The sequence below is a fragment of the Macaca nemestrina genome, chromosome 14 (genome assembly GCF_043159975.1).
Source record: "Macaca nemestrina isolate mMacNem1 chromosome 14, mMacNem.hap1, whole genome shotgun sequence".
In the NCBI taxonomy this organism is placed as follows: Eukaryota; Metazoa; Chordata; class Mammalia; order Primates; family Cercopithecidae; genus Macaca; species Macaca nemestrina.
In genome coordinates, this window is record NC_092138.1 from 111,110,232 (window position 1) to 111,133,159 (window position 22,928).

General features: G+C 44.8%; 1 protein-coding gene across 3 annotated transcripts in view; it reads left to right on the forward strand.

The window, feature by feature from the left end:
- Positions 1 to 22,928, forward strand: part of LOC105464030 (G protein-coupled receptor 107) — an 83,232-nt gene that overhangs the window by 18,343 nt on the left and 41,961 nt on the right. For all 3 annotated transcript variants that reach the window (XM_071078432.1, XM_011711645.3, XM_011711646.3), the window contains exons 3-9: positions 341 to 391; positions 1,216 to 1,295; positions 3,542 to 3,681; positions 7,401 to 7,438; positions 10,715 to 10,771; positions 15,320 to 15,427; positions 16,678 to 16,811. In XM_071078432.1, the coding sequence (XP_070934533.1) occupies positions 341 to 391; positions 1,216 to 1,295; positions 3,542 to 3,681; positions 7,401 to 7,438; positions 10,715 to 10,771; positions 15,320 to 15,427; positions 16,678 to 16,811 (608 nt within the window). The remainder of the gene's footprint in view (positions 1 to 340; positions 392 to 1,215; positions 1,296 to 3,541; positions 3,682 to 7,400; positions 7,439 to 10,714; positions 10,772 to 15,319; positions 15,428 to 16,677; positions 16,812 to 22,928) is intronic.

Consider the following 22,928-nt stretch of genomic DNA (forward strand, 5'->3'; position numbering starts at 1 on the left):
GCCCAGCCCAGGGGTTTACTCTTTTAGCTTAGGTGAGAGTCACCTTCCAACCTCAATGCTTAAATATAAAATACAAGAATATGGAGATAATTAAGCTTGTGAGTAGCAAATTATATATCAGGCATCAAATAATTTCTTTTAACACTTAAAATGTAATTCTGTAATAATTCTAGTAATTAGTGACTTTACTTGAGTGATTTTACTTTGCCTCTTTACAAAATGAATGCTAAGAAAACTGAGAGGAATCCACGTTAGAAGTACCACTTTTTCTGCTTTTTGAGTACGAAAAGTATGGACAATTGTGTAGATATTTACTTCTACTCTTTTTACTCCCCATTAGATTGGATTTAGCCTAGACCGTACAAAGAATGATGGCTTTTCTTCTTACCTGGTGAGTATTAAATGTGTGACCTGATTCATCTCTTCACTTGAGCCCAGGCCATTGAACGGGAATACCCTACTTCTTGGAGTACCATTTTCATTTTTTTTTTTTGGAGTACAGTGACACAATCATAGCTCACTGCAACCTTGACCTCCCAGGCTTAAGTGATCCTCCTGCCTCAGTCCCCTGAGTAGCTGGGACTACCAGCATGTGCCACCACGCCTGCCTAATTTTTGTATTTTTAATAGAGACAGGGTTTCACATTTTGTTGGCCGTGTCTTGAACTCCTGGACTCAAGTGATCCATCCACCACGGCCTCCCAAAGTGCTAGGATTGCAGGCGTGAACCACCACACCTGGCCACGGCATCATTTTCTTGAGGCGGTGGCTTTTTGACTTCCAAGCATTTTTGAGAACCCACAATTGGTTTACTTTTTTTTTTAGACAGAGTCTCACTCTTGTTGCCGAGGCTGGAGTGCAATGGTGCGATCTCGGCTCACTGCAACCTCCGCTTTCCTGGTTCAGGTGATTTTCCTGCCTCATGCTCCTAAGTAGCTGGGATTACAGGCACCTGCCACCATACCTGGCTAATTTTTGTATTTTTAGCAGAGATGGGGTTTCACCATGTTGGCCAGGATGGTCTTGATCTCCTGACCTCATGATCCACCCGCCTCGGCCTCCCAAAGTGCTGGGATTACAGGCGTGAGCCACTGCGCCCACTGGTTTACTACTTTGAATGGAGTTTGAGCCACTCATTTGCTATGTTCCTGAACACTTTCTGTTCTTGTTCTAGTGTGAATGAATAAGATGTACAATTGGCTCTTCCTTTCTCAGGATGAAGATGTGAATTACTGTATTTTAAAGAAACAGTCTGTCTCTGTCACCCTTCTAATCCTAGACATCTCCAGAAGTGAGTAAGTAATTCTAAAGTTCCTTCAGTTCAGTCCTAGAGTAGAATCGGGAAGAATTTAGTAGTATGCTGACATTCCTTGGGTGTCTGCCATGTGCCAAAGACTGTGCTGAGTGCCAGAGATTCAAGACAAGGCTAGGGAGACAGAGGGCCTGTCCTTGATGGGAGAGGCAGAACGGCAGTACACGTGATCACAGCCAAACAGAAGTGGAAGGGAAGAACTCATGAATTGTAGAAAGGAAGGAGAGGCTTCAGAAAAGTGTTGGCCCAAGCAGCTTTCTAGTGAGTAGCCTTTTACCAGATGAATAAGAAAAGCATTCTAGGCAGAGGGCATAGTCTATGCAAAGGCAGAGTGGAAACAAGACTGGGTCCAAATAATGGCTTCTGCCACTCATCAGCCCTGTGACTCCGGGCCTCAGTGTCCTTACCTACTTCATGATGATGGTATCTGCCTCATGAGATCGTTGGTGAGGATTTCTGGCAATTCAGCCTCTTTAAAAATGTTGAATTTTGATGAATTATCAGACTTTGTGTTTTGGTGTTTGTTTTTTTTTTTTTTGAGACAGAGTCTCGCTCTGTCACCCAGGCTGGAGTGCAGTGGCCGGATCCCAGCTCACTGCAAGCTCCGCCTTCCGGGTTCACGCCATTCTCCTGCCTCAGCCTCCAGAGTAGCTGGGACTACAGGCGCCCGCCACCGCGCCCGGCTAATTTTTTTTTGTATTTTTAGTAGAGACGGGTTTTCACCATGTTTGCCAGGATGATCTCGATCTCCTGACCTCGTGATCCGACCGCCTCGGCCTCCCAAAGTGCTGGGATTACAGGCGTGAGCCACCGCGCCCGGCCAAACTGTGTATTTTCAAGTTCAGCATACTTCCACCTGCCTACTTTGTAATTGCTGAGGGAGCCTTTAAGGTAGGAATCGTGCTCAGACTTGCCTGTAAAGTAGACTCCTGGCAGCCCAGAAGAGGATGGATTTGAGATGAACAAGATTGGAGGTAAGACGACGAATGAATAAGCTTCTAAAAAAAAAAATTGCATCGTAGACCCTAACTTTTAAAATATTCTCCGTGATAACCTCTGTTTTCATTTAATAAAATTGATCTGACAGTCTCCTGTATTAGTTAGGCTACTTTTGGCAGCAAGCAACAAAAGATTTGACTTAGACTCTGGCATGAATAGTGAAGACATTGATTGCCTCACCTCTGTGCAGTGGGGCAGGCGAGAGACAGGCCTGCAGTGGCTTACGGATGTTAGGGACTCTGGTGCATTTCATCTCTCTGCTCTGCCATCCTGGGTGTTAGCTTCTTCCTCAGGCAGATTTCCCAGCCATCACAAGGTGGCTCTGCTCTGTCATTCATATCCAGCCAAGGGACAGAGAGCAGACTCCTCCCCCAGTTAGAATGAGAAGTGCTTAAATGTGCCAGCTTAGGTTGGGCATCCACTCAGGCATGGGAACTGTCACTGGCCCCTCCTGGGTGGGATGGGGTAAACAAAAGTGGGTCTCATGAGAAGGCGGGAGGGTGGAAATGGATATTAGACAGGCAGCTAACATTGCCACTGCCCTCTTTTGCTTCCCTGGATTTCACTTTATTTATTTTTTGAGACGGGGTCTCGCTCTGTGGCCCAGGCTGAAGTGCAGTGGCACGATCTTGGCTCATTGCATCCTCCACCTCCCAGGTTCAAGCGATTCTCCTGCCTTAGCCTCCAAGTAGCTGGGATTACAGGCGCGTGCCAATAGGCCCGGCCAATTTTTTTTTTGTAATTTTAGTAGAGACAGGGTTTTGCCATGTTGGCCAGGCTGGTTCTTGAACTCCTGACCTCAAGTGACCCGCCTCAGCCTCCCAAAGTGCTGAGATTATAGATGTGAGCCACCACGCCCGGCCTGGATTTCACTCCAAAGTCTTACTGATGCTTTACGTTTTGTCTGTTTCCCTTGTGCACCAATTTGCTGAGCATTTTCACGATACTTAAGGAAAAAGATGTACCTCAGAATTGTGTGGTTGCTAAGATCTTAGGTTTAAGAGAGACTGCCTGGATCCTCGTCCAGCTACTTCCTAGCTTGGTGCCCTTGGGCAAGTTATTTGACTTTTCTGAGCCTCGGTTTCAGTATCTGTAGAATGTGGGTAATAGAATCTACATTGTAGAACATCATAAGGACTGCATGAGCTTGGCACAGGGCCTGCATGCAGCATGCTCAGTGGCCAGGAGCACTGCTTTGACCTTTTTTCCTTCTGTCTTATTTGAATGTAGGGTAAGAATAAAGTCTCCACCAGAAGCTGGTACCCAGTTACCAAAGATCGTCTTCAGCAGGGATGAGAAAGTCCTTGGTCAGAGCCAGGAGCCTAATGTTAACCCTGTTTCAGCAGGCAGCCAGACTCAGAAGACACAAGGTAAACCGTAAGATGGAAACTGGCTTTCAGTTTTCACTACCTGCTTTGTAGAAGCTTTTTTGTTCCTAAGTAAAAGTGAAAGTAAAACATGATCTGTTGTCGTCTTAGCATTATATTTTGGAAGTTACACAAAAATGCATAAACGTTCAAGAAAAATGTGGAAAATCTGAAGCAGATGGAAAAACGACAGTCATTTCTCCTTATTCCCAGTGTTAGAATTTTAGTAATTTATGTTTTCTTTTAAGCTTGTTTCATAATTCTAGAACGTTTGATTTGTAAAATTCAGTCATGCTTATAATTGTATATGCATGCCTGATTACTTTTTAGCCCGTGTCATACCTATCATATATCCGTTAAGCGGATACTGTAATTTCCTCAACCTTTCCCCTTAAGGAGACACATTTCCATTTTTGTGTGCTTATGAATATTGTTGCAGTGGACTTCTTTACTCATAGACCTCTCTTCATATAGTCCTGTTCTTTATGATGGTTTTCAGAATTGCAGTTTCTGGTTCAAAGGATATGAATGCTTTTGAGAATATTGGTAGATATTTTTAAATTCCTTTCTAGGTGAGTTGTGTGGATTTATATTCTTATCAGAAATATGCAGGAATAGTGGGCACGTTATCATGTCCTAGCCTAGCCACTATGGGATATTTTCTTTTCTTTTTTTTTTTTTTTTTTTTTTTTGAGATGGAGTCTTGCTCTGTCGCCCAGGCTGCAGTGCAGTGGCCGGATCTCAGCTCACTGCAAGCTCCACCTCCCGGGTTCAGGCCATTCTCCTGCCTCAGCCTCCCGAGTAGCTGGGACTACAGGCGCCCGCCACCTCGCCCGGCTAATTTTTTTGTATTTTTTTAGTAGAGACGGGGTTTCACCTTGTTAGCCAGGATGGTCTCGATCTCCTGACCTCGTGATCCGCCCGTCTCGGCCTCCCAAAGTGCTGGGATTACAGGCTTGAGCCACCGCGCCCGGCCGGATATTTTCTTTTCAAAAAAAAAAAAAAATCGTAAAGTGAAAGGCAAAAAAGGTATTCCTGTTTATTTATATTTACTCTTATTACAACTGTACTTTTCCTCCATGTGTTGATTAACCAATTTATATTCACCTTTTTTTATTAACTGTCAGGTTCATCTGATGATTCATGTGCGCTCTTTAAAGATAATTTATGGACAGGTGCAGTGGCTCACGCCTGTAATCCCAGCACTTTGGGAGGCCTAAGTGGGAGGATCACTTGAGGCTAGGAGTTTGGTACCAGCCTGAGCAACATAGCGAGGCTCTGTCTCTGCAAAAATAAAAATAAAAAAATTAGCCATGTGTGGTGGCATGTCCTGTAGTCACAACTCCTCAGGAGACTGAGACAGGAGGATTGCTTGAACGTGACTGGTCTAGGAGACATTGAACCGTGATGCACTGCAGCCTGGATGACAGAACAAGACCCTGTCTCTGAAATAAATACATACATACTTACTGCTTATACAATGTTTTTCTCAAAAGAGGCTGGGCTTGGTGGCTCATGCCTGTAATCCCAGCACTTTGGGAGGCCAAGGCAGGCAGATTACTTGAGGTCAGGAGTTCAAGACCAGCCTGGCCAACATGGTGAAACCCCATCTCTACTAAAAATACAAAAATTAGGCTGGGCGTGGTGGCTCACGCCTGTAATCCCAGCACTTTGGGAGGCCGAAGTGGGCAGATCACAAGGTCAGGAAATCGAGACCATCCTGGCCAACATGATGAAACCCTGTCTCTACTAAAAATACAAAAAAAAATTAGCTGGGCGTGGTGGCACGTGCCTGTTATCCCAGCTACTTGGGAGGCTGAGGCAGGAGAATCGCTTGGACCAGGGAGACGGAGGTTGCAGTGAGCCGAGATTGCGCCACTGCACTCCAGCCTGGCGACAGAGTAAGATTCTGTCTCAAAAAAAGAAAAGAAAAAAAAAAATTAGCCAGACGTGGTGGCATGCGCCTGTAGTCCCAACTATTGAGGAGGCTGAGGCAAGAGAATTTCTTGAACCCAGGAGACGGAGGCTGCAGTGAGCCAAGATTGTGCCACTGCACTCCAGCCTGGGTGACAGAATGAGAACCTGTCTCAAAAACAACCACCACCACCGAAAACAACAACAACAACAAAAGAAGAGGTTGAATTGTCTAATTGGCTCACAGTTCTGCAGGCTATACAAAGCATGGCGCCGGAATCTATTCCTGGTGAGGGCCTCAGGAAACTTCCAATAATGGCAGAAGGCAAGAGGGGGCAGGCAGGTCACATGGTGAGAACAGGAGCAAGAGGGAGTGGGGAGGTACCACACTTTTTTAAAACAACCAGATCATGCCTGAACTTGGAGCAAGAACTCACACATTACCACAAGGAGGGCACCAAGCCATTCATGAGGGATATGCCCTCGTGACTCAGTATCTCACACTAGGCCTCACATTCAACACTGGGGATTACCTTTCCACATGAGATTTGGAGGGGACAGACATCCAAACTATGTTACTCAGTCTGTCCAGCTTGGCTGCAGTTACAAACAGAAAGACTGCATTTGTGCGACGGTGTAGGTTAGTGCCTGTGCACCATCTCCTTCTTGTCTAGGTTCTTTGTGCTCATATCACCATTCTCTGGGAAGAAAATATTCTTTTCTTTCTTTTTATTCTCTTTCTTCCTGTGGGGAGCTTGAAGTCCAGTCTTTCCCACAAAGAATATCTTTTTTTGTTTTGTTTTGAGACGGAGTCTCACTCTGTCGCCCAGGCTGGAGTGCGGTGGCGCGATCTTGGCTCACCACAAGCTCCACCTCCTGGGTTCACGCGATTCTCCTGCCTCAGCCTCCTGAGTAACTGGGACTACAGGCGCCCACCACCATGCAGATCTCCTGACCTCATGATCCACCCACCTCAGCCTCCCAAAGTGCTGGGATTACAGGCATGAGCCACTGCGCCCGGCCCAAGAATATCTTAAGTGAAAACAAGATAGATGCCCACTCTGTTCCATGAAAGAAGCCATTAGCAATCTTCTTGCTGTAGGGAAGAAAGTATCGTTATGCTAATATTACTTGCTATTAACTTTTTCAAGTGTGTAAATGTATCTCATGTTTTTCTTTTTGAGATGGAGTCTCGCTCTGTCACCCAGGCTGGAGTGCAGTGGTATGATCTCAGCTCACTGCAACCTACACCTTCTGGGTTCAAGGGATTCTCCTGTGTCAGCCTCCCGAGTAGCTGGGATTACAGGCATGCACCACCACATCTGGCTAATTTTTGTATTTTTAGTAGAGATGGGGGTTCACCATGTTGGCCAGGCTGGTCTCAAACTCCTGACCTCAGGTGATCCAACTGCCTCGGCCTCCCAAAGTGCTGGGATTACAGGCGTGAGCCACCGCTCCTGGCCTTTTTCTTAAAAATTATGTTTTCAAATGTGATTACTTAGAAAATTAGGAAGGGCATTCCATGTGGCCTCTCTGGCAATAACATATGCTAGAATATCCAGAAATGAATTCTGTTGTTACTATTATCAGTTAGTAGATACCATTTATAATGTAACAAGGTCTGATTTGCTGCTTCAGCAGTACAAGAATTATGTTTTGGGACCTGAGGAAATGGCAGTCCCCAAGATTATTTTGTTTAATTATTTGATATTAGACAAGCTGGAGTCTCATAAAATGATACTGTAATATATATATGTATCCGTAAGTTGAGTCATGCAGTGTTCTCTTTTGAATGTTTCTGCTTCTAGATGGTGGAAAGTCTAAAAGAAGTACAGTGGATTCAAAGGTAAGAACTAACCACCCTTTTGTGCTCAGCTTTCCTGGATATGTGTGTACATGTGTGTGTTGTATGCATGTGTGTGTGTGTATTGATATATATACATGCATGCATGCACAAACACATACATAAACAGTCGTCCCTTGGTGTCCACAGGGGATTGGTTACAGGAACCCTAGTGAATATCAAAATCAGTGGATGTTCATGTCTCTTATATGAAATGGTATAGTATGGGCCGGGCGCGGTGGCTCAAGCCTGTAATCCCAGCACTTTGGGAGGCCGAGACAGGCGGATCACGAGGTCAGGAGATCGAGACCATCCTGGCTAACCCGGTGAAACCCCGTCTCTACTAAAAACTACAAAAAACTAGCCGGGCGTGGTGGCGGGCGCCTGTAGTCCCAGCTACTCGGGAGGCTGAGGCAGGAGAGTGGCGGGAACCTGGGAGGTGGAGCTTGCAGTGAGCCAAGACAGTGCCACTGCACTCCAGCCTGGGCAACAGCGAGACTCCATCTCAAAAAAAAAAAAAAAAAAAAAAGAAATGGTATAGTATGTACGCATAACCTACACACATCCTCCTGTGTACTTTAAGTCATCTCTGGAGTACTCATGATACCTAACACAATGTAAACGCTGTATAAATAGTTGTGACACTGTGTTGGTTTTTTATTTGTGTTATTTATTACTATTACTTTTTAATCTTACTGTAAAAAATACTTTTGGTTGGCAGTTGGTTCAATCTGCAGATGTAGAACCTGCAATACAGAGATCTTACATATATATATGTGTGTGTGTGTATATATGTGTATATGTATGTATATATGTGTATATATGTGTGTATGTGTGTGTATATGTGTATATGTGTATATATGTATATGTACACACACATACACACACACGCACGTCTCATCTACAGGGGCCAGATGCGGTGGTTCATGCCGTAATCCCAGCACATTGGGAGGCTGAGGTCAGGGGATCACAGCACTTTGGGAGGCTGAGGTCAGGAGTTCAAGACCAGACTGGCCAACATGGTGAAACCCTGTCTCTACTAAAAATACAAAAATTAGCTGGGCTTGGTGGTGCATTCTTGTAATCCCAGCTACTTGGGAGACTGAGGAAGGAGAATCACTTGAACCTGGGAGGCAGAGGCTGCAGTGAGCCAAGATCACGCTACTGCACTTCAGCCTGGGTGACAGAGTGAGACTGTCTCAAAAAAAGTTTAAAAAAATAAAAACAAAAAAAAATCTACAGGGAATTGTCTCCCATTTTGGGGGAGAGCATTGACATACTGAAACAATTTCAAAGGAAAATTGATTCCTGGCTAGGCATGGTGGCTTGTGCCTGTAATCCCAGCACTTTGGGAGGCTGAGGTGGGTGGATTGATTGAGCCCGGGAGTTCACGACCACCCTGGGTTACATGACGAAACCTTGTCTCTACAAAAAAATAGAGAATTAGTGGGTGTGGTGGTATGCGCCTGTGGTCCCAGCTGCTCTGGAGGCTGAGGTGGAAGGATCACCTGAACCTGGGAGGCTGAGGCTACAGTGAGCTATGATTGTGTGACTTCACCCTACTAGCCTGGGTGACAGAGTGAGACCCTGTCTCAAAAAAAAAAAAAAAAAAGAAAAGGAGGAAGGAAGGAGAAAATTGATTTCTAAGTTGCATATCTCTTACATGATACAGGATGAGGTAGTTAGGGAAGGAAGATACCAAACCATCAGAAAAGCCCTCTGGTAGGAACTGTCACCGGGGCTGAGTTTGGAGTTTGTTCAGGGAAGAGGAAGACAAGCAAGGGGAGGAAGAATGCCATACACAAAGACTGGATGATGACACATGCTGAACACTGGCTCGTTTGAAGTGAAACACACAGATTTGGGAGCAGAGAGAGATCTTAGATAATATAGGGCCAGGCAATAGAGGGAATTGATGGGCAGGCAATGGGAAGTCATCCTGAGTTCCTGATTGGGAAAGACTGTGTTTATTAAAGATCGTAATTCTGGAAGTGGTGTGAAGGGTAGCCTTGGGGAAGGAGAAAGGGTTGTGCGAAGGAACAGGAAGGACACGGTTGTGAGAATACCGTGTTTCTGTTGTTTCGGGTGATGAGGATGTGGACTAGAGCAGAGCCTTGGACAGTAAATGACTGGGAAGCCAGTTAGGGTGATGGGAGGGAAAGAGAGGAGCAGAGGAGTGGGTGGTAGAAATAGCAGAAGTGGAAAAACTGGGAAAGTTTTGGTTTGTGGTATCTTGATTTCTCCTTGAGGGGGACATCTAAATGGTGATGTTTTGTCTTAACAGCTTTGTTGAAGTATAATTGACCTAAAATAAACTGTACATATGTAAAGCAGCAATCTGATAACTCTGACTTATCAATCAAGATAGTAAAATATCCATCACCCCAAAAATTTCTTCTGCCTTTTTGTAAGCCCCCTGTCCCCAAGCAATCACTGATCTGTCACTATAGTATAGATTAGATTTATAGAACTTTATATAACTGAATTATGCAGCACTCTTTTCTGTCTTATATTCAGCATAGTTACTTTGAGTTCATCCACATTGTTGCATGTATCATTTCTTTTCATTGCTCAGTTTTACTGTATATATGGCAATATTTTGATTTCTTTTCTTTTCTTTTTCCTTTTTTTTGCTTTGGGGAATGGAGTCTCGCTCTACCACCCAGGCTGGAGTGCAGTGGCACAGTCTCATCCTCTGCCTCCCCGGTTCAAGCAATTCTCCTGCTTCAGCCTCCTGAGTAGCTGGGATTATAGACACGTGTCACCATGCCCGGCTGATTTTTGTATTTTTAGTAGAGATGGGATTTCACCTTGTTGGCCAGGCTAGTCTTGAACTCCTGACCTCAAGTGATCTGCCCATCTCGGCCTCCCAGCGTGTTGGGATTACAGGCTTGAGCCACTGTGCCTGGCCAATATTTTGATCATTTGATGTCAGGAGTGGAATTCAGGGAATGTGACAGGGCATGGCCTGGGTCAGCACCCTTAGTCTGGCTGAAGCTTCAAGGGTAGACACGCTGTCTAGCCGAAAGATTCAAGGCAGGGGGCAGAGGTAGGGGTTAGTGCAGAGGCAGAAGAAACAGGTGAAGAACTACTGCCATTCTCTGTGAAAGCAGATTTCAGACATCTTGAAAGGATAGTCATTTTTATTTTCAGAGAGCTTTTGAAGGTCGGCAAATTTAGAGTTTAAGAAACATGTTTTGTTTTGTTTAATAAATTACTTTTAATTAGCACACTTTCTATGCCAGTGCCATCCTAAAACATACTATTATGTCTTTTTAGGCCATGGGAGAGAAATCCTTTTCTGTTCATAATAATGGTGGGGCAGTGTCATTTCAGGTATGTATGCTCTTTGTGTAAAGCCTCCTAGAATTTCTCTCTACCATGTAAAAGGGTGATTTTTTTTTTTTAGAGGAATTTTGAATTTAGGAATAACAACTTAGGTATGCCCTGTATCAGTCACTTAAATGTAATAGCTGTCTCTTTAACAAACCCACAAGGTGGATATTGTTACCCATCTACTTATCAAATCGTGAGTCTCTGAGAGTGAATAACTTTGTGACTATCTATTGTAGGTGATGAGGTACAGTTTCCAACCCAGTCCTACTTGGCTGTTCCCGTGACCCCTTTGCCCTGACCCCATGCTACCTCCCATTCAAAGTGTGCCAGAAGCATAGTACTGCATGCCTGAAAGGACCATTGGTGACGATTTACGGTGATGTTGTAATTTTAGAGATGATTTCACCCAGACTCAGAGGCTTTGAGTGACCTGCTCAACTGTCAGTTATTAATTGCCCATGAGTGTTTAGGGGCAGCAGAATAGCCTACGTATGGGAACAAGATATTGGACTGGGCCTCAAAACCCACTTACTAGTTGGGTGATATTGGACAACTCACTTCATTTCTTTTTGTTTTGTTTTTGAGACAAGGTCTCACTCTGTTGCCCAGGCTGGAGTGCAATGGTATAATCACAGCTCACTGCAGCCTCAACCATCCAGGCTCAAGTGATCCTCCTGCCTCAGCCTCCCAAGTAGCTGAGACTACAGCTGGAGTGCAATGGTATAATCACAGCTCACTGCAGCCTCAACCATCCAGGCTCAAGTGATCCTCCTGCCTCAGCCTCCCAAGTAGCTGAGACTACAGGCATAGACCACCATGCCTGGCTAATTTTTAAATTTTTTGTAGAGATGAGGTCTTGCTCTGTTGCCCAGGCTGGTCTCAAACTCCTGGGATCAAGCAGTCCTCTTGCCTGGGCCTCCCACAGTGCCGAGATTACAGATGTGAGCCACCTTGCCTGGTCTCACTTTCTGAACCTCACTGTTAATCATCTAAAAATGAAAAATGGCAGGGCGTGGTGGCTCACGCCTGTTATCCCAGAACTTTGGGAGACTAAGGTAGGTGGATTGCTTGAGCCCAGGAGTTTTGAGACCAGCCTGGGCAACATGGTGAAACCTCATCTCTACAAAAAATGCAAAAATTAGCCAGGCATGGTGGTAGATGCTTATAGTCCCAGCTACTAGGGAGGCTGAGATGGGAGGATCACTTGAGCCCAGGAGTTAAAGACTCCTTGGAAATATGGTGAAACTTCATCTCTTAAAAAAAAATACAAAAATTAGCCAGGTATGGTGGCATGTGCCTGTAGTCCCAGCTACTAGGGAGGCTGAGGGAGGAGGATTACTTGAGCCTGGGAGGTCTAGGTCACACAGTGAACCTCGAGCATGCCACTGCACTGTAGCCTGGGTGACAGCGTGAGACCCAGTCTCAAAAAAAAACCAAAAAAAAAAAAAACAAAAAAAAATGCGTACAGTGAAATGCACAGGTCTTGTCTTAAGTGTATAGTTTGTTCAGTTCTGACAAATGCGTATATACCTATGGAATTCACTGTCTCAAGATTTCTGTGTTTCCATCTTCTGAGAAAGCCCCTTTGTCCCAAGTACTGTTCTGGTTTCTTTTTCCATACATCATTTTGCCTGTTCAACAATTTTTGTATGTTCTTTAAGCTTAGTAACCATCGTTTTCGTCGCTATCCATATTAATAGCTAACAGTTATTGAGAACTTGCAGGATACTCGTTTGCTCAGAACCCTCCAACAGCTTTCCATCTGTCTTGGAGTAAAGCCCAAGTCTTCCCACTGGTCTGCAAGGCCCGTGTGGTCTAGCCCCTGTTGTCTCTCTGACCTCAGCTCCTGTTACTCACACTGTTCTCTCACACAAGCCGCCTTGCTCTTTCTCAGACAGACCGGGCTTCAGGCTCTGCTCTCGCTGTTCCCACAGGCAGGAATGCTGTCTCTCAGAATTCCCAAGTCTTTGCTGAAATGTCACCTTCTCAACAAAGCTTCTCTTGATTGCAGCTCACTCCTATTTCCCTCATTGTGCTCTGTCTTTCCTTAGCATTATCCCTTCCAACATGCTATATACTGTACTTAGTTATGTTTATTGCCTGTCTCCCCCTCTACAGAAGGTACCTTAAGGGCAGGGGTTTTCTCTCTCTTATTATTGATGTATATGAAACTCCTAATCTTGGCCTTGGCCTTGGCCTATATTTATAGAGACTAATAAACCAATGTCAGGCATTGTGCTAAGTGCTTCTATGTCATTATCTTAGTTAATCCTCTCAACAACTCTGTGAAGTCAATATTAATTTTTTCTCTTGTACTAATGAGGAACTGAGGCTCAGAGAGGTGATGTAACTTGCCCCAAGCAGGGGATTCAGGTCCACGTTTGTTTGAATCCAAGGCCCATGTGTTTAACCACTTTGCCTTTTACTGCCTCCTTGAGAAAATACAAAAGTTACTTTTCTCTCTTCCTTCTCTCACTTTAAAATGCTTATTAATAAAATGAGTTTTTAAAACGTTTTTCAGGCCAGGCATGGTGGCTCATGCCTGTAATCCCAGCACTTTGGGATCATGAGATCAGTAGTTTGAGACCAGCCTGGCCAACATAGTGAAACCCCGTCTCTACTAAAAATAAATAAATAAATACATACATACATACATACATACATACAAAAAATTAGCTGGGTGGTGGTGGTGGGCGCCCGTAATCCCAGCTACTTGGGAGGCTGAGGCAGGAGAATCGCTTGAACCTGGGAGGTGGAGGTTGCAGTGAGCCGAGATCGTGCCACTGTATTCCAGCCCAGGTGACAGTCCGAGACTCCATCTCAAGACAAAACAACAAAAAAAAGTTTTTCAAATGCTCCCCCCTTTTTTAATCACAAAGGAAAGTGTTACGGGATGCACACGGATGTCCGGCACCAGTGCTTTGTGTCGGGCGAGCATCCAAGCACAGCAGTCTGCATGGTGATTAGCAGCTCGTGCTGAAACAGCCTGTCTGCAGGGTTCTTGGGATGCATGGAGCAGGCAGTGCATGGGTACTTTGCTTTTCTCCGGCTTTCCCTACCTTGGAAAGAAGTCATCATGATTTCTCACTGTCCTACCCAGTGTCTCCTGGTCTTGGATGGTGCAGTCCGCTCTGAGCTCTTCTGCTTCATTCATAGCATGGGGAGAGTGGTTTATCTACCTAAATACGGGAAGGGGACTCTCAGGGCTTATTCCAACCCTACAGTTGACATTTTTGTTTTGTTTTTGTCTCTAAGGGTCAGGTGCCTACTCTGATCAACCATGGTGATTCTATTGATTTTTTTAAATTATATCTTTTAAACTTTTATATCTTTTTTAGGCTTCCCCTGAATCTAAAAATAGAGGTTGTCCATGTGTTTAGAAAGGTTTTCTTATTGTGGCTGTAGCTCAGGGGATTAAAATACGCATTCACAATTGAGTTTGGCACATGGTTTAACAGATTAATAATTCCAGCTCATGTGTTCTTGGTCTTTTATTTTTATTTTTGCCAGATGTCTTTTTTTCCCCATTTTTTAAAGTTGTGAGGTACAGTATACATGCAGAAGAGTGTAAAGTACTTATATTGAGTTTAACATGTAACTATGAACTGTCACCTTTATGATCCAGCACCCAGGACAAGAAATAGAGCAGTTCCAGCCCCTGAGAAACCTTATGTCTCCCTTGCAGTCCTTCCCAACTCTAGAGTAGCCCCTGTCATGAAAAATGCTACCATAGTCACTTCCTAGCTTTTCTTTGTAGTTTAATGGTTATATATATATGTAGCCCTAAAAATGTATTTCAGGGGTATTTCTTTTTATTGGTAGAACTCATGGCTGAAGTAAACTTTTCTTAGGCTTGACCAAGAAGTCATATTCTCTAAGTCTGTCTGTCTGTCTTTTGGTTTACATTAAACTTCATTTAAACTCATGAAATGTATGAAAAACAGAAAACTGTCTAAATCTACAAAATGTAGCCTTCATTATTGTTCTCTAAAACCATAGTTGTAAATTTTGATGAGGAAATATTGATTGGTTTTCAAGTATAAGATGAGCCTCCTTTTTAAAGAGTATTTTATACCTATAAAGAGCAAAATAATACATTAGCTTGAAGACGAGATAACTACATCTTAGGTTATCTTTGAAGACTTCTGCAAAGACCATCACAAATGGCTAGATCTGTGATAGAACAGGCATAGTAAAATGTTCATTGTAGAAGCGAGATTGTGGCTATGTAGCTTTCACTATACAATTGTCAGCTGTTCTGTGTGCTTGAAAACTGTTGTAACAAAATATTGGAAGGGAATCATAGAATAAGAAAATATCTCTTTAAACTCTGCCATGGGAGAGTTGATAATTTAAGCAGTCTGTCTTTATTTCCTTCCATCTATTAATATTCATAATTTATTTCTAAGGTTTAAAAATATAGCTGAGTAGAATTTGAAGAAAAAAGTAAACAACACTTTAAAAGAAAAAATAAAATAAAATAAATATATATATATACACACAGCTGAGGATTTGGGTACCTTTAAATGTTTTCTTCTTCACTTTCAGTTTTTCTTTAACATCAGCACTGATGACCAAGAAGGCCTTTACAGTCTTTATTTTCACAAATGCCTTGGAAAAGAATTGCCAAGTGACAAGTTTTCATTCAGCCTTGATGTGAGTACTGTTTGGAGACTGTTCTACATGGATTTTGTCAGCCTAAAATGCAAGATTTATTTCTGTATAAGGTTAGATTTTAAGAACACTTAAGAATGTGGACAGACACACATCTTTGCCACTGTGCGGGATACTTCAGTAGAGGATTCATAGGAAAATACACAGCAATTAGGATGTGTCTGCACTTCAAGCTGTGCATTAAGAATGTGGTTGTTTTGGCCGGGCATGGTGGCTCATGCCTGTAATCCCAGCACTTTGGGAGGCTGAAGTGGGCAGATCACCTGAGTCCAAGAGTTTGAGACCAGCGTGGGCAACATGGCAAAACCCTCTCTCTACAAAAAATGTGAAAAATTAGCCAGGCGTGGTGGTGCACACCTCTAGTCCCAGCTACTCAGGAGGATGAGGTGGGAGGATCTCTTGAGCCCAGGAGGCAGAGGTTACAGTAAACCGAGATTGCATCACTGCACTCCAGCCTGGGCAAAAGGGTGCGATCCTGTCTCAAATTAAAAAAAAAAAAAAAGGGGTGGTTGTTTGCTGGTACTCACTTTTTTTTTTTTTTTTTTGAGATGGAGTTTCATTCTTGTTGCCCAGGCTGGAGTGCAATGGCATGATCTTGCCTCACCGCAACCTCCACCTCCTGGGTTCAAGCGATTCTCCTTCCTCAGCTTCCCGAGTAGCCAGGATTACAGGCGCCTGTCACAATGCCTGGCTAATTTTTTTTCTTTTCGAGACAGAGTTTTGCTCTGTCACCCAGGTTAGAGTGCAGTGGTACAATCTTGGCTCACTGCAACCTCCGCCTCCTGGATTCAAGCGATTGTCCTTTCTCAGCCTCCCAAGTAGCTGGCGTGCCACCACACCCAGCTAATTTTTGTATTTTTAGTAGAGGCGGGGTTTCACCATGTTGGCCAGGCTGGTCTTGAACTCCTAACCTTGTGATCCGCCTGCCTTGGCCTCCCAAAGTGCTGGGATTACAGGCGTGAGCCACTATGCCCAGCCCTAATTTTTTTTGTATTTTTAATAGAGACGGGGTTTCACCATGTTGGCCAGGCTGGTGTTGAACTCCTGATCTCAGGTGATCCTGATCCACCTGCCTCAGCCTCCCAAAGTGCTGAGATTACGGGCGTAAGCCACCATGCCCAGCCGCTGGTACTTACTTTCTTAGGCTTAAGTGAAAGAGCTGAGATTCCAAATTGCTGAATAAGGGATGATATGTACCTGAAAAGTAAAAATTAATTTCATGCTGGTTTCAGATTGAGATCACAGAGAAGAATCCTGACAGCTACCTCTCAGCAGGAGAAATTCCTCTCCCCAAATTATACATCTCAATGGCCTTTTTCTTCTTTCTTTCTGGGACCATCTGGATTCATATCCTTCGAAAACGACGGTAAACTATTACTTCCTTGAGCGCTTCAACTTAAGAGTGTGTTGAGATTTGAATAATTTCACTGTTTGCTGGTTTCTGAACCTGGAGGCAGTTGGTGCTAAGCAGTGTTGTTCCTTTCAAAGGGCATCTACCCGGAAACAGTATGAAGATTGTGCGGTGGCATTGTGGTGTGGGAGCCCTTTGCATGCCTGCCTTGGTGTCTGTTCACTTCCTGTTGTTCTGTTTAAAAAGTAAATCTAAATTTTTTTTTTTTTTTGGAAACATAGTCTCGCTCTGTCTCCCAGGCTGGAGTGCAATGGCATGATCTCAGCTCACTCTACCTCCCGGGTTCATGCCATTCTCCCACCTAAGCATCCCGAGTAGCTGGGACTACAGGCGCCTGCCACCATGCCCGGCTAATTTTGTTTTTGTCTTTTTAGTAGAGGTGGGGTTTCACCGTGTTAGCCAGGATGGTCTCAATCTCCTGATCTCATGATCTGCCCACCTGGGCCTCCCAAAGTCTTGGGATTACAAGCATGAACCACCACGCACGGCCCTAAATATTTTTGATAGTATGCAAGCATAATAGACTGTATGAGTTAAGTGTTTCCATGGTGGAGATCCCACAGTCCAGGACTGAGAGTAAACACATGGGTCTCATTCAGGTACTTTTGCTTCTGGAGAGGAAGTTAGTGACGATGAGCACTCCCTGGCGAGAGCATGGAGTTACTGCTTAGAACTGAAGGTCTTGGCTAAAAGCTGCGCCGGGATAGATTCTCTGCATTGACTTCCAGATGCTTGTCACTGGACAAAACCTCTTCAAAGCCCATCTGCCTGGGTTTTAGCCTTTTTTTCTGAAACCCCTGAGGCTTTAACTTCCTGTACTTGGTTCTTGAGGGGAGCAGCTGCATGTGCGTGAATTCTTTCTCCCTCCAAGACAATTGAAAACAAAATATTCACTTAGGGAATTGTGTAAAGTGTTTATTATAATGCTCATAAACTGAGTAAATGATGGTATCTGAATATGCTATTATAATATGGATTGATTTAAATTCGTAGAATAATTAAACACCCTGAAATACCTCTTTCTCTGGAGCACTGGGGTGGAAATTGAGACTTCTTTAGTCCCTGGTAGCTTGATTGTCTTCTAATGAACATGCTCAGAGTCTGGTATATTAGACTCTGGCTGAGTTCACTTGCTGATACCCATTTGTTATGATATCCTGTACACCCACCAGATAGAAAGAGTTTCTTGTTTACTTGGGAAGGACATATATAATCATGTTTGGACTAGATTTTCAAGGAACAGTTACTAAGAAAGAATCCTATGGGCTGGGCGTGGTGGCTCACACCTATAATCCCAGTGCTTTGGGAAGCCAAGGCAGGAGGATCACTTGAGTCTGTGAGTTTGAGACCAGCTTGGGCAACATAGCAAGACCGCCCCCTTTGGTTTTTTTTTTTTCCGAGATGGAGTCTCACTCTCTCCTCTAGCCCCCAGGCTGGAGTGCAGTGCCTAATCTCAACTCACTGCAATCTCCACCTCTGGGTTCAAGTAATTATTGCGCTTCAGCCTCCAAAGTAGGTGGGATTACAGGCATGTGCCAACACACTCAGCCAATTGTTATATTTTTAGTAGAGATGGGGTTTCACCATGTTGACCAGGCTGGTCTTGAACTGCTGACCTCGGGTAATTCACCTGGCTCGGTCTCCCAAAGTGCTAGGATTATAGGCATGAGCCACCACACCTGGCCCAGCAAGACCCCATTTCTACAAACAAATTTTAAAATTATCCAGTCGTGGACTGGGAGCGGTGGCTAATGCCTGTAATCCCAGCACTTTGGGAGGCCGAGGCGGGCGGATCATGAGGTCAGGAGATGGAGACCATACTGGCTAACACAGTGAAACCCCATCTCTATTAAAAATACAAAAAATTAGCTGGGCATGGTGGTGGGTGCCTATAGTCCCAGCTACTCAGGAAGCTGAGGCAGGAGAATGGTGTGAACCCAGGAGGCGGAGCTTGCAGTGAGCTGAGACTGTGCCACTGCATAAAATAAAAAAATAATAAAAAGTTATCCAGTTGGCTGGGCGCTGTGGCTCACATCTGTAATCCCAGCACTTTGGGAGGCCGAGGCGGGTGGATCCCGAGGTCAGGAGATCGAGACCATCCTGGCTAATACAGTGAAACCCCGTCTCTACTAAAAATGCCAAAAATTAGCCGGGCGTGGCAGTGGGTGCCTGTAGTCCCAGCTACTTGGGAGGCTGAGGCAGGAGAATGGCGTGAACTCGGGAGGCGGAGCTTGCAGTGATTTGAGATCATGCCACTGCACTGCAGCCTGGGCGACTGAGTGAGACTCTGTCTCAAAAAAAAAAAAAAAAAAAGTTATCCAGTTATGGTGGTGCACACCTGTAGTGCTCACTACTTGGGAGGCTGAGGTGGGAGGATTGCTTGAGCCCAAGGGTTGGAGGCTGCAGTGAGCTATGTTTGTGCCACTGCATTCCAGCTTGGGACACAGAGTAAGACTCTGTCTCTAAGAAAGAAAGAGAGAGACGCAGATGGAAGGAGGGAAGGTTATAAAACTTTAGGCCATAAAAGTTTTTGGGTGTGTTTTGTTTTGTTTTGTTTTTGAGACACAGTCTTTTTTTTTTTTTTTTTTTTTTTTTTTTTTTTTTTTTTTTGAGACAGAGTCTCGCTCTGCCGCTGGGGCTGGAGTGCAGTGGCCGGATCTCAGCTCACTGCAAGCTCCGCCTCCCGGGTTTACGCCATTCTCCTGCCTCAGCCTCCCGAGTAGCTGGGACTACAGGCGCCCGCCACCTCGCCCGGCTAGTTTTTTGTATTTTTAGTAGAGACGGGGTTTCACTGTGTTAGCCAGGATGGTCTCGATCTCTTGACCTCGTGATCCGCCCGTCTCGGCCTCCCAAAGTGCTGGGATTACAGGCTTGAGCCACCGCGCCCGGCCTGAGACACAGTCTTGACTGTCGCCCAGGCTGGAGTACAGTGGCGAGATCTCAGCTCACCGCAACCTCTGTCCCCCAGGTTCAAGCAATTCTCTTGCCTCAACCTCCCAAGTAGCTGGGATTACAGGTGCCCGCCACCATGCATGGCTAATTTTTGCATTTTTAGTAGAGATGGGGTTTTGCCATGTTGACCAGGCTGGTCTTGAACTCCTGACCTCAGGTGATCCACCTGCCTTGGCCTCCAAAAGTGCTGGGATTATAGGCGTGAGCCACTGTGCCCGACCTCAGTTTTTGTTTTTTGTTTTTTTTTAAAGAAAGTTCTACTTTTTTGCCTTTACTGGAAAAGTAAGAACTAGGAGTCAGACCTGATTTCAGGTGTGAACTTGGACAGTGACTGCCTGTGTGCCTTGCTTCACTCTATATCTCTTTTTTCTTGGCTATGAAACTGGGACAGTAATAGTTAATTACTCTGCCTTCCTGTAAGAGTCTTGGATTCTTAGACTTATTCCGTGATTCCCCCTAAGATAATGTATATGAGAGGGCTTTCCAAATCAGGGTGCCATCCAAATATGAGGAATTTTTTTTTTTTTTGAGACGGAGTCTTGCCCTGTTGCCCAGGCTGGAGTGCAGTGGCCGGATCTCAGCTCACTGTAAGTTCTGCCTCCCGGGTTTATGCCATTCTCCTGCCTCAGCCTCCTGAGTAGCTGGGACTACAGGCGCCCGCCACCTCACCCGGCTAGTTTTTTGTATTTTTTAGTAGAGACGGGGTTTCACCGTGTTAGCCAGGATGGTCTCGATCTCCTGACCTCATGATCCGCCCATCTCAGCCTCCCCAAATATGAGGTATTTATAAAATAGTTTAGTAGCCAGGGATTCAGTGGTGTTTTAATTTCCTTTAGTTATTGGTGGCAAAAGTCATTGTCACTGGTTCACTTATACCAAATTGTGGTAACAGTTTTATTTTTTATTTTATTTTTTTTCGAAACAGAGTCTCGCTCTGTCACCAGGCTGGAGTGCAGTGGCGCAATCTTGGCTCACTGCAACCTCTGCCTTCCAGGTTCAGGTGATTCTTCTGCCTCAGCCTCCCAAATAACTGGGACTACAGGCGTCTGCCATCATGCCCAGCTAATTTTTGTGTTTTTAGTAGAGACAGGGTTTCACCATGTTGACCAGGATGGTCTTGATCTCCTTGCCTCGTGATCCACCTGCCTCAACCTCCCAATATGTTGGGATTACCGGCATGAGCCTCCGCGCCCAGGCCATAGTAACAGTTTTCAATCTGTGGTTAAATGAGGCTGACCTGTTGTGTACAAGTCTCACCTATAATTTTTGTTGGAGTATAGTGTGGTCTCATTTAAGTCCTGCCCACGTTTTCCCGGGAGTCTTAGAGTCAGTTCTGGTAGGCTGGAAACCCACCTGACATAAAGGCATATGACCAAGGCCGCCAGGCACATTTCACTGGCCCCTGAAAGCTGGAAGCAACTGAGAGATCTTTGCCTAATTTATTGAGGGGAATAAACTGAGAGGGGAAACGAGAGCCAGCGTCACCCAACAGAGCTGGGACTGGAACCCGGGTCTGCCTGCTAGTATATATCAGGCCCCTCCCAACTTCGAGTGTAGGGAGAACTAGTATTTGAGCCGAGGTCAGTGAGGCTTGCTCTTTCCATCACATCTCTGCCCCGTCGTAGATGTTCTAACCATGGACTGCAAGTCAAGGTTGCCAGAGTGTGTGAATGAGCACAGCTCTTTGTGGTGGGTGGTTTTACACTCTGGGTAAATCTCATTGGCACTCAGTAGTTCCAGACTATTCTGGCCTTGACTTCCCTTTTGACCTTCAAATAGGTGGGCACTGGAACAGGAAAGTACCAAGGAGGAAACGAGCCCAGAAACTGACATCCCTTCGTGGCACACTCTCATTCTCACTCGGTGCCAGGCCCCTCTCCTGCTGTATTGTTCCCCTTCATTTCCTGTTCCCTCTCCCACTCCTTCCTAGCCGTGAAGAACTGCTCAAATGTGTTACATATACATTTTTGGACCTTTTTTCTTTTTTTTTTTTTGAAACCTAGTCTCACTCTATGCCCCCAGCTAGAGTGCAGTGGCGCAGTCTCGGCTCACTGCAACCTCCGCCTCCTGGGTTCAAGCAATTCTCCTGCCTCAGCCTCCCGAGTAGCTGGGATTACAGGTGCATGCCACCACGTCTGGCTAATTTTTGTATTTTTAGTAGAGACGGGGTTTCGCCATCTTGGCCTGGCTGGTCTAGAACTCCTGACCTCAGGTGACCCGCCTCCCAAAGTGCTGGGATTACAGGCGTGAGCCACTGCGCCTGGCCTCATTTTTGGATAGTTCTATATTCTTATATTATTGGTGTTGCATTTATTTTACATAAATGTAAAATACATTTATATTTACATGAATGTAAAATACGTTTATATTTACATAAATACATTTGTGTATATGTAATGTATTTATGTAAATGTATTGTAAATACATAAAATACATTTATATTTACATAAAATATCTCTAGACATTGTTGTACATTTTTTATTCAGTAGTATCCTTTCTACGATCTAGCCATGTGACTGAGTGTGCGTCTCATTCATTGATTTTTACCTACTCCACGGCATCCCATGCTCTGTGTCCTCACGTTTGACTGCTTTGGTCCTTTAGTGATGGACACGTGGCTGGACTGCTACCCCAGCCAGTGCTGGCATGAACCTCCGAAGATCCCCTGTGGATCTCTGCAGCCTCCGAGCTACAGTCCCAGAAGGAAGCACACTGTGCCATGGGTAGTTAATTTCTTTTATTTTCTTTCTTTTTTTTTTTTTTTTTGAGAGACAGAGTCTTACTCTGTCACCCAAGCTGGAGTGCAGTGGCACCATCTTGGCTCACTGCAACCTCTGCCTCCTGAGTGCAAGTGATTCTCCTGCCTCACCCTCCTGAGTAGCTGGGACTACAGGCATGCACCACCATGCCGGGCTAATTTTTGTATTTTTAGTAGAGGCAGGTTGTCACCATGTTGGCCAAGCTGGTCTTGAACTCCTGGCCTCAAGAGATCCTCCTGCCTCCGCCTCCCGAAGTGCTGGGACTACAGGCGTGAGCCACTGCACCCAGCCATCAGTTAATTTCATTAAGGGCCAGATTGCCTTCCAGTGTGGCATATAGGTTTATACATCTACTAGTGGT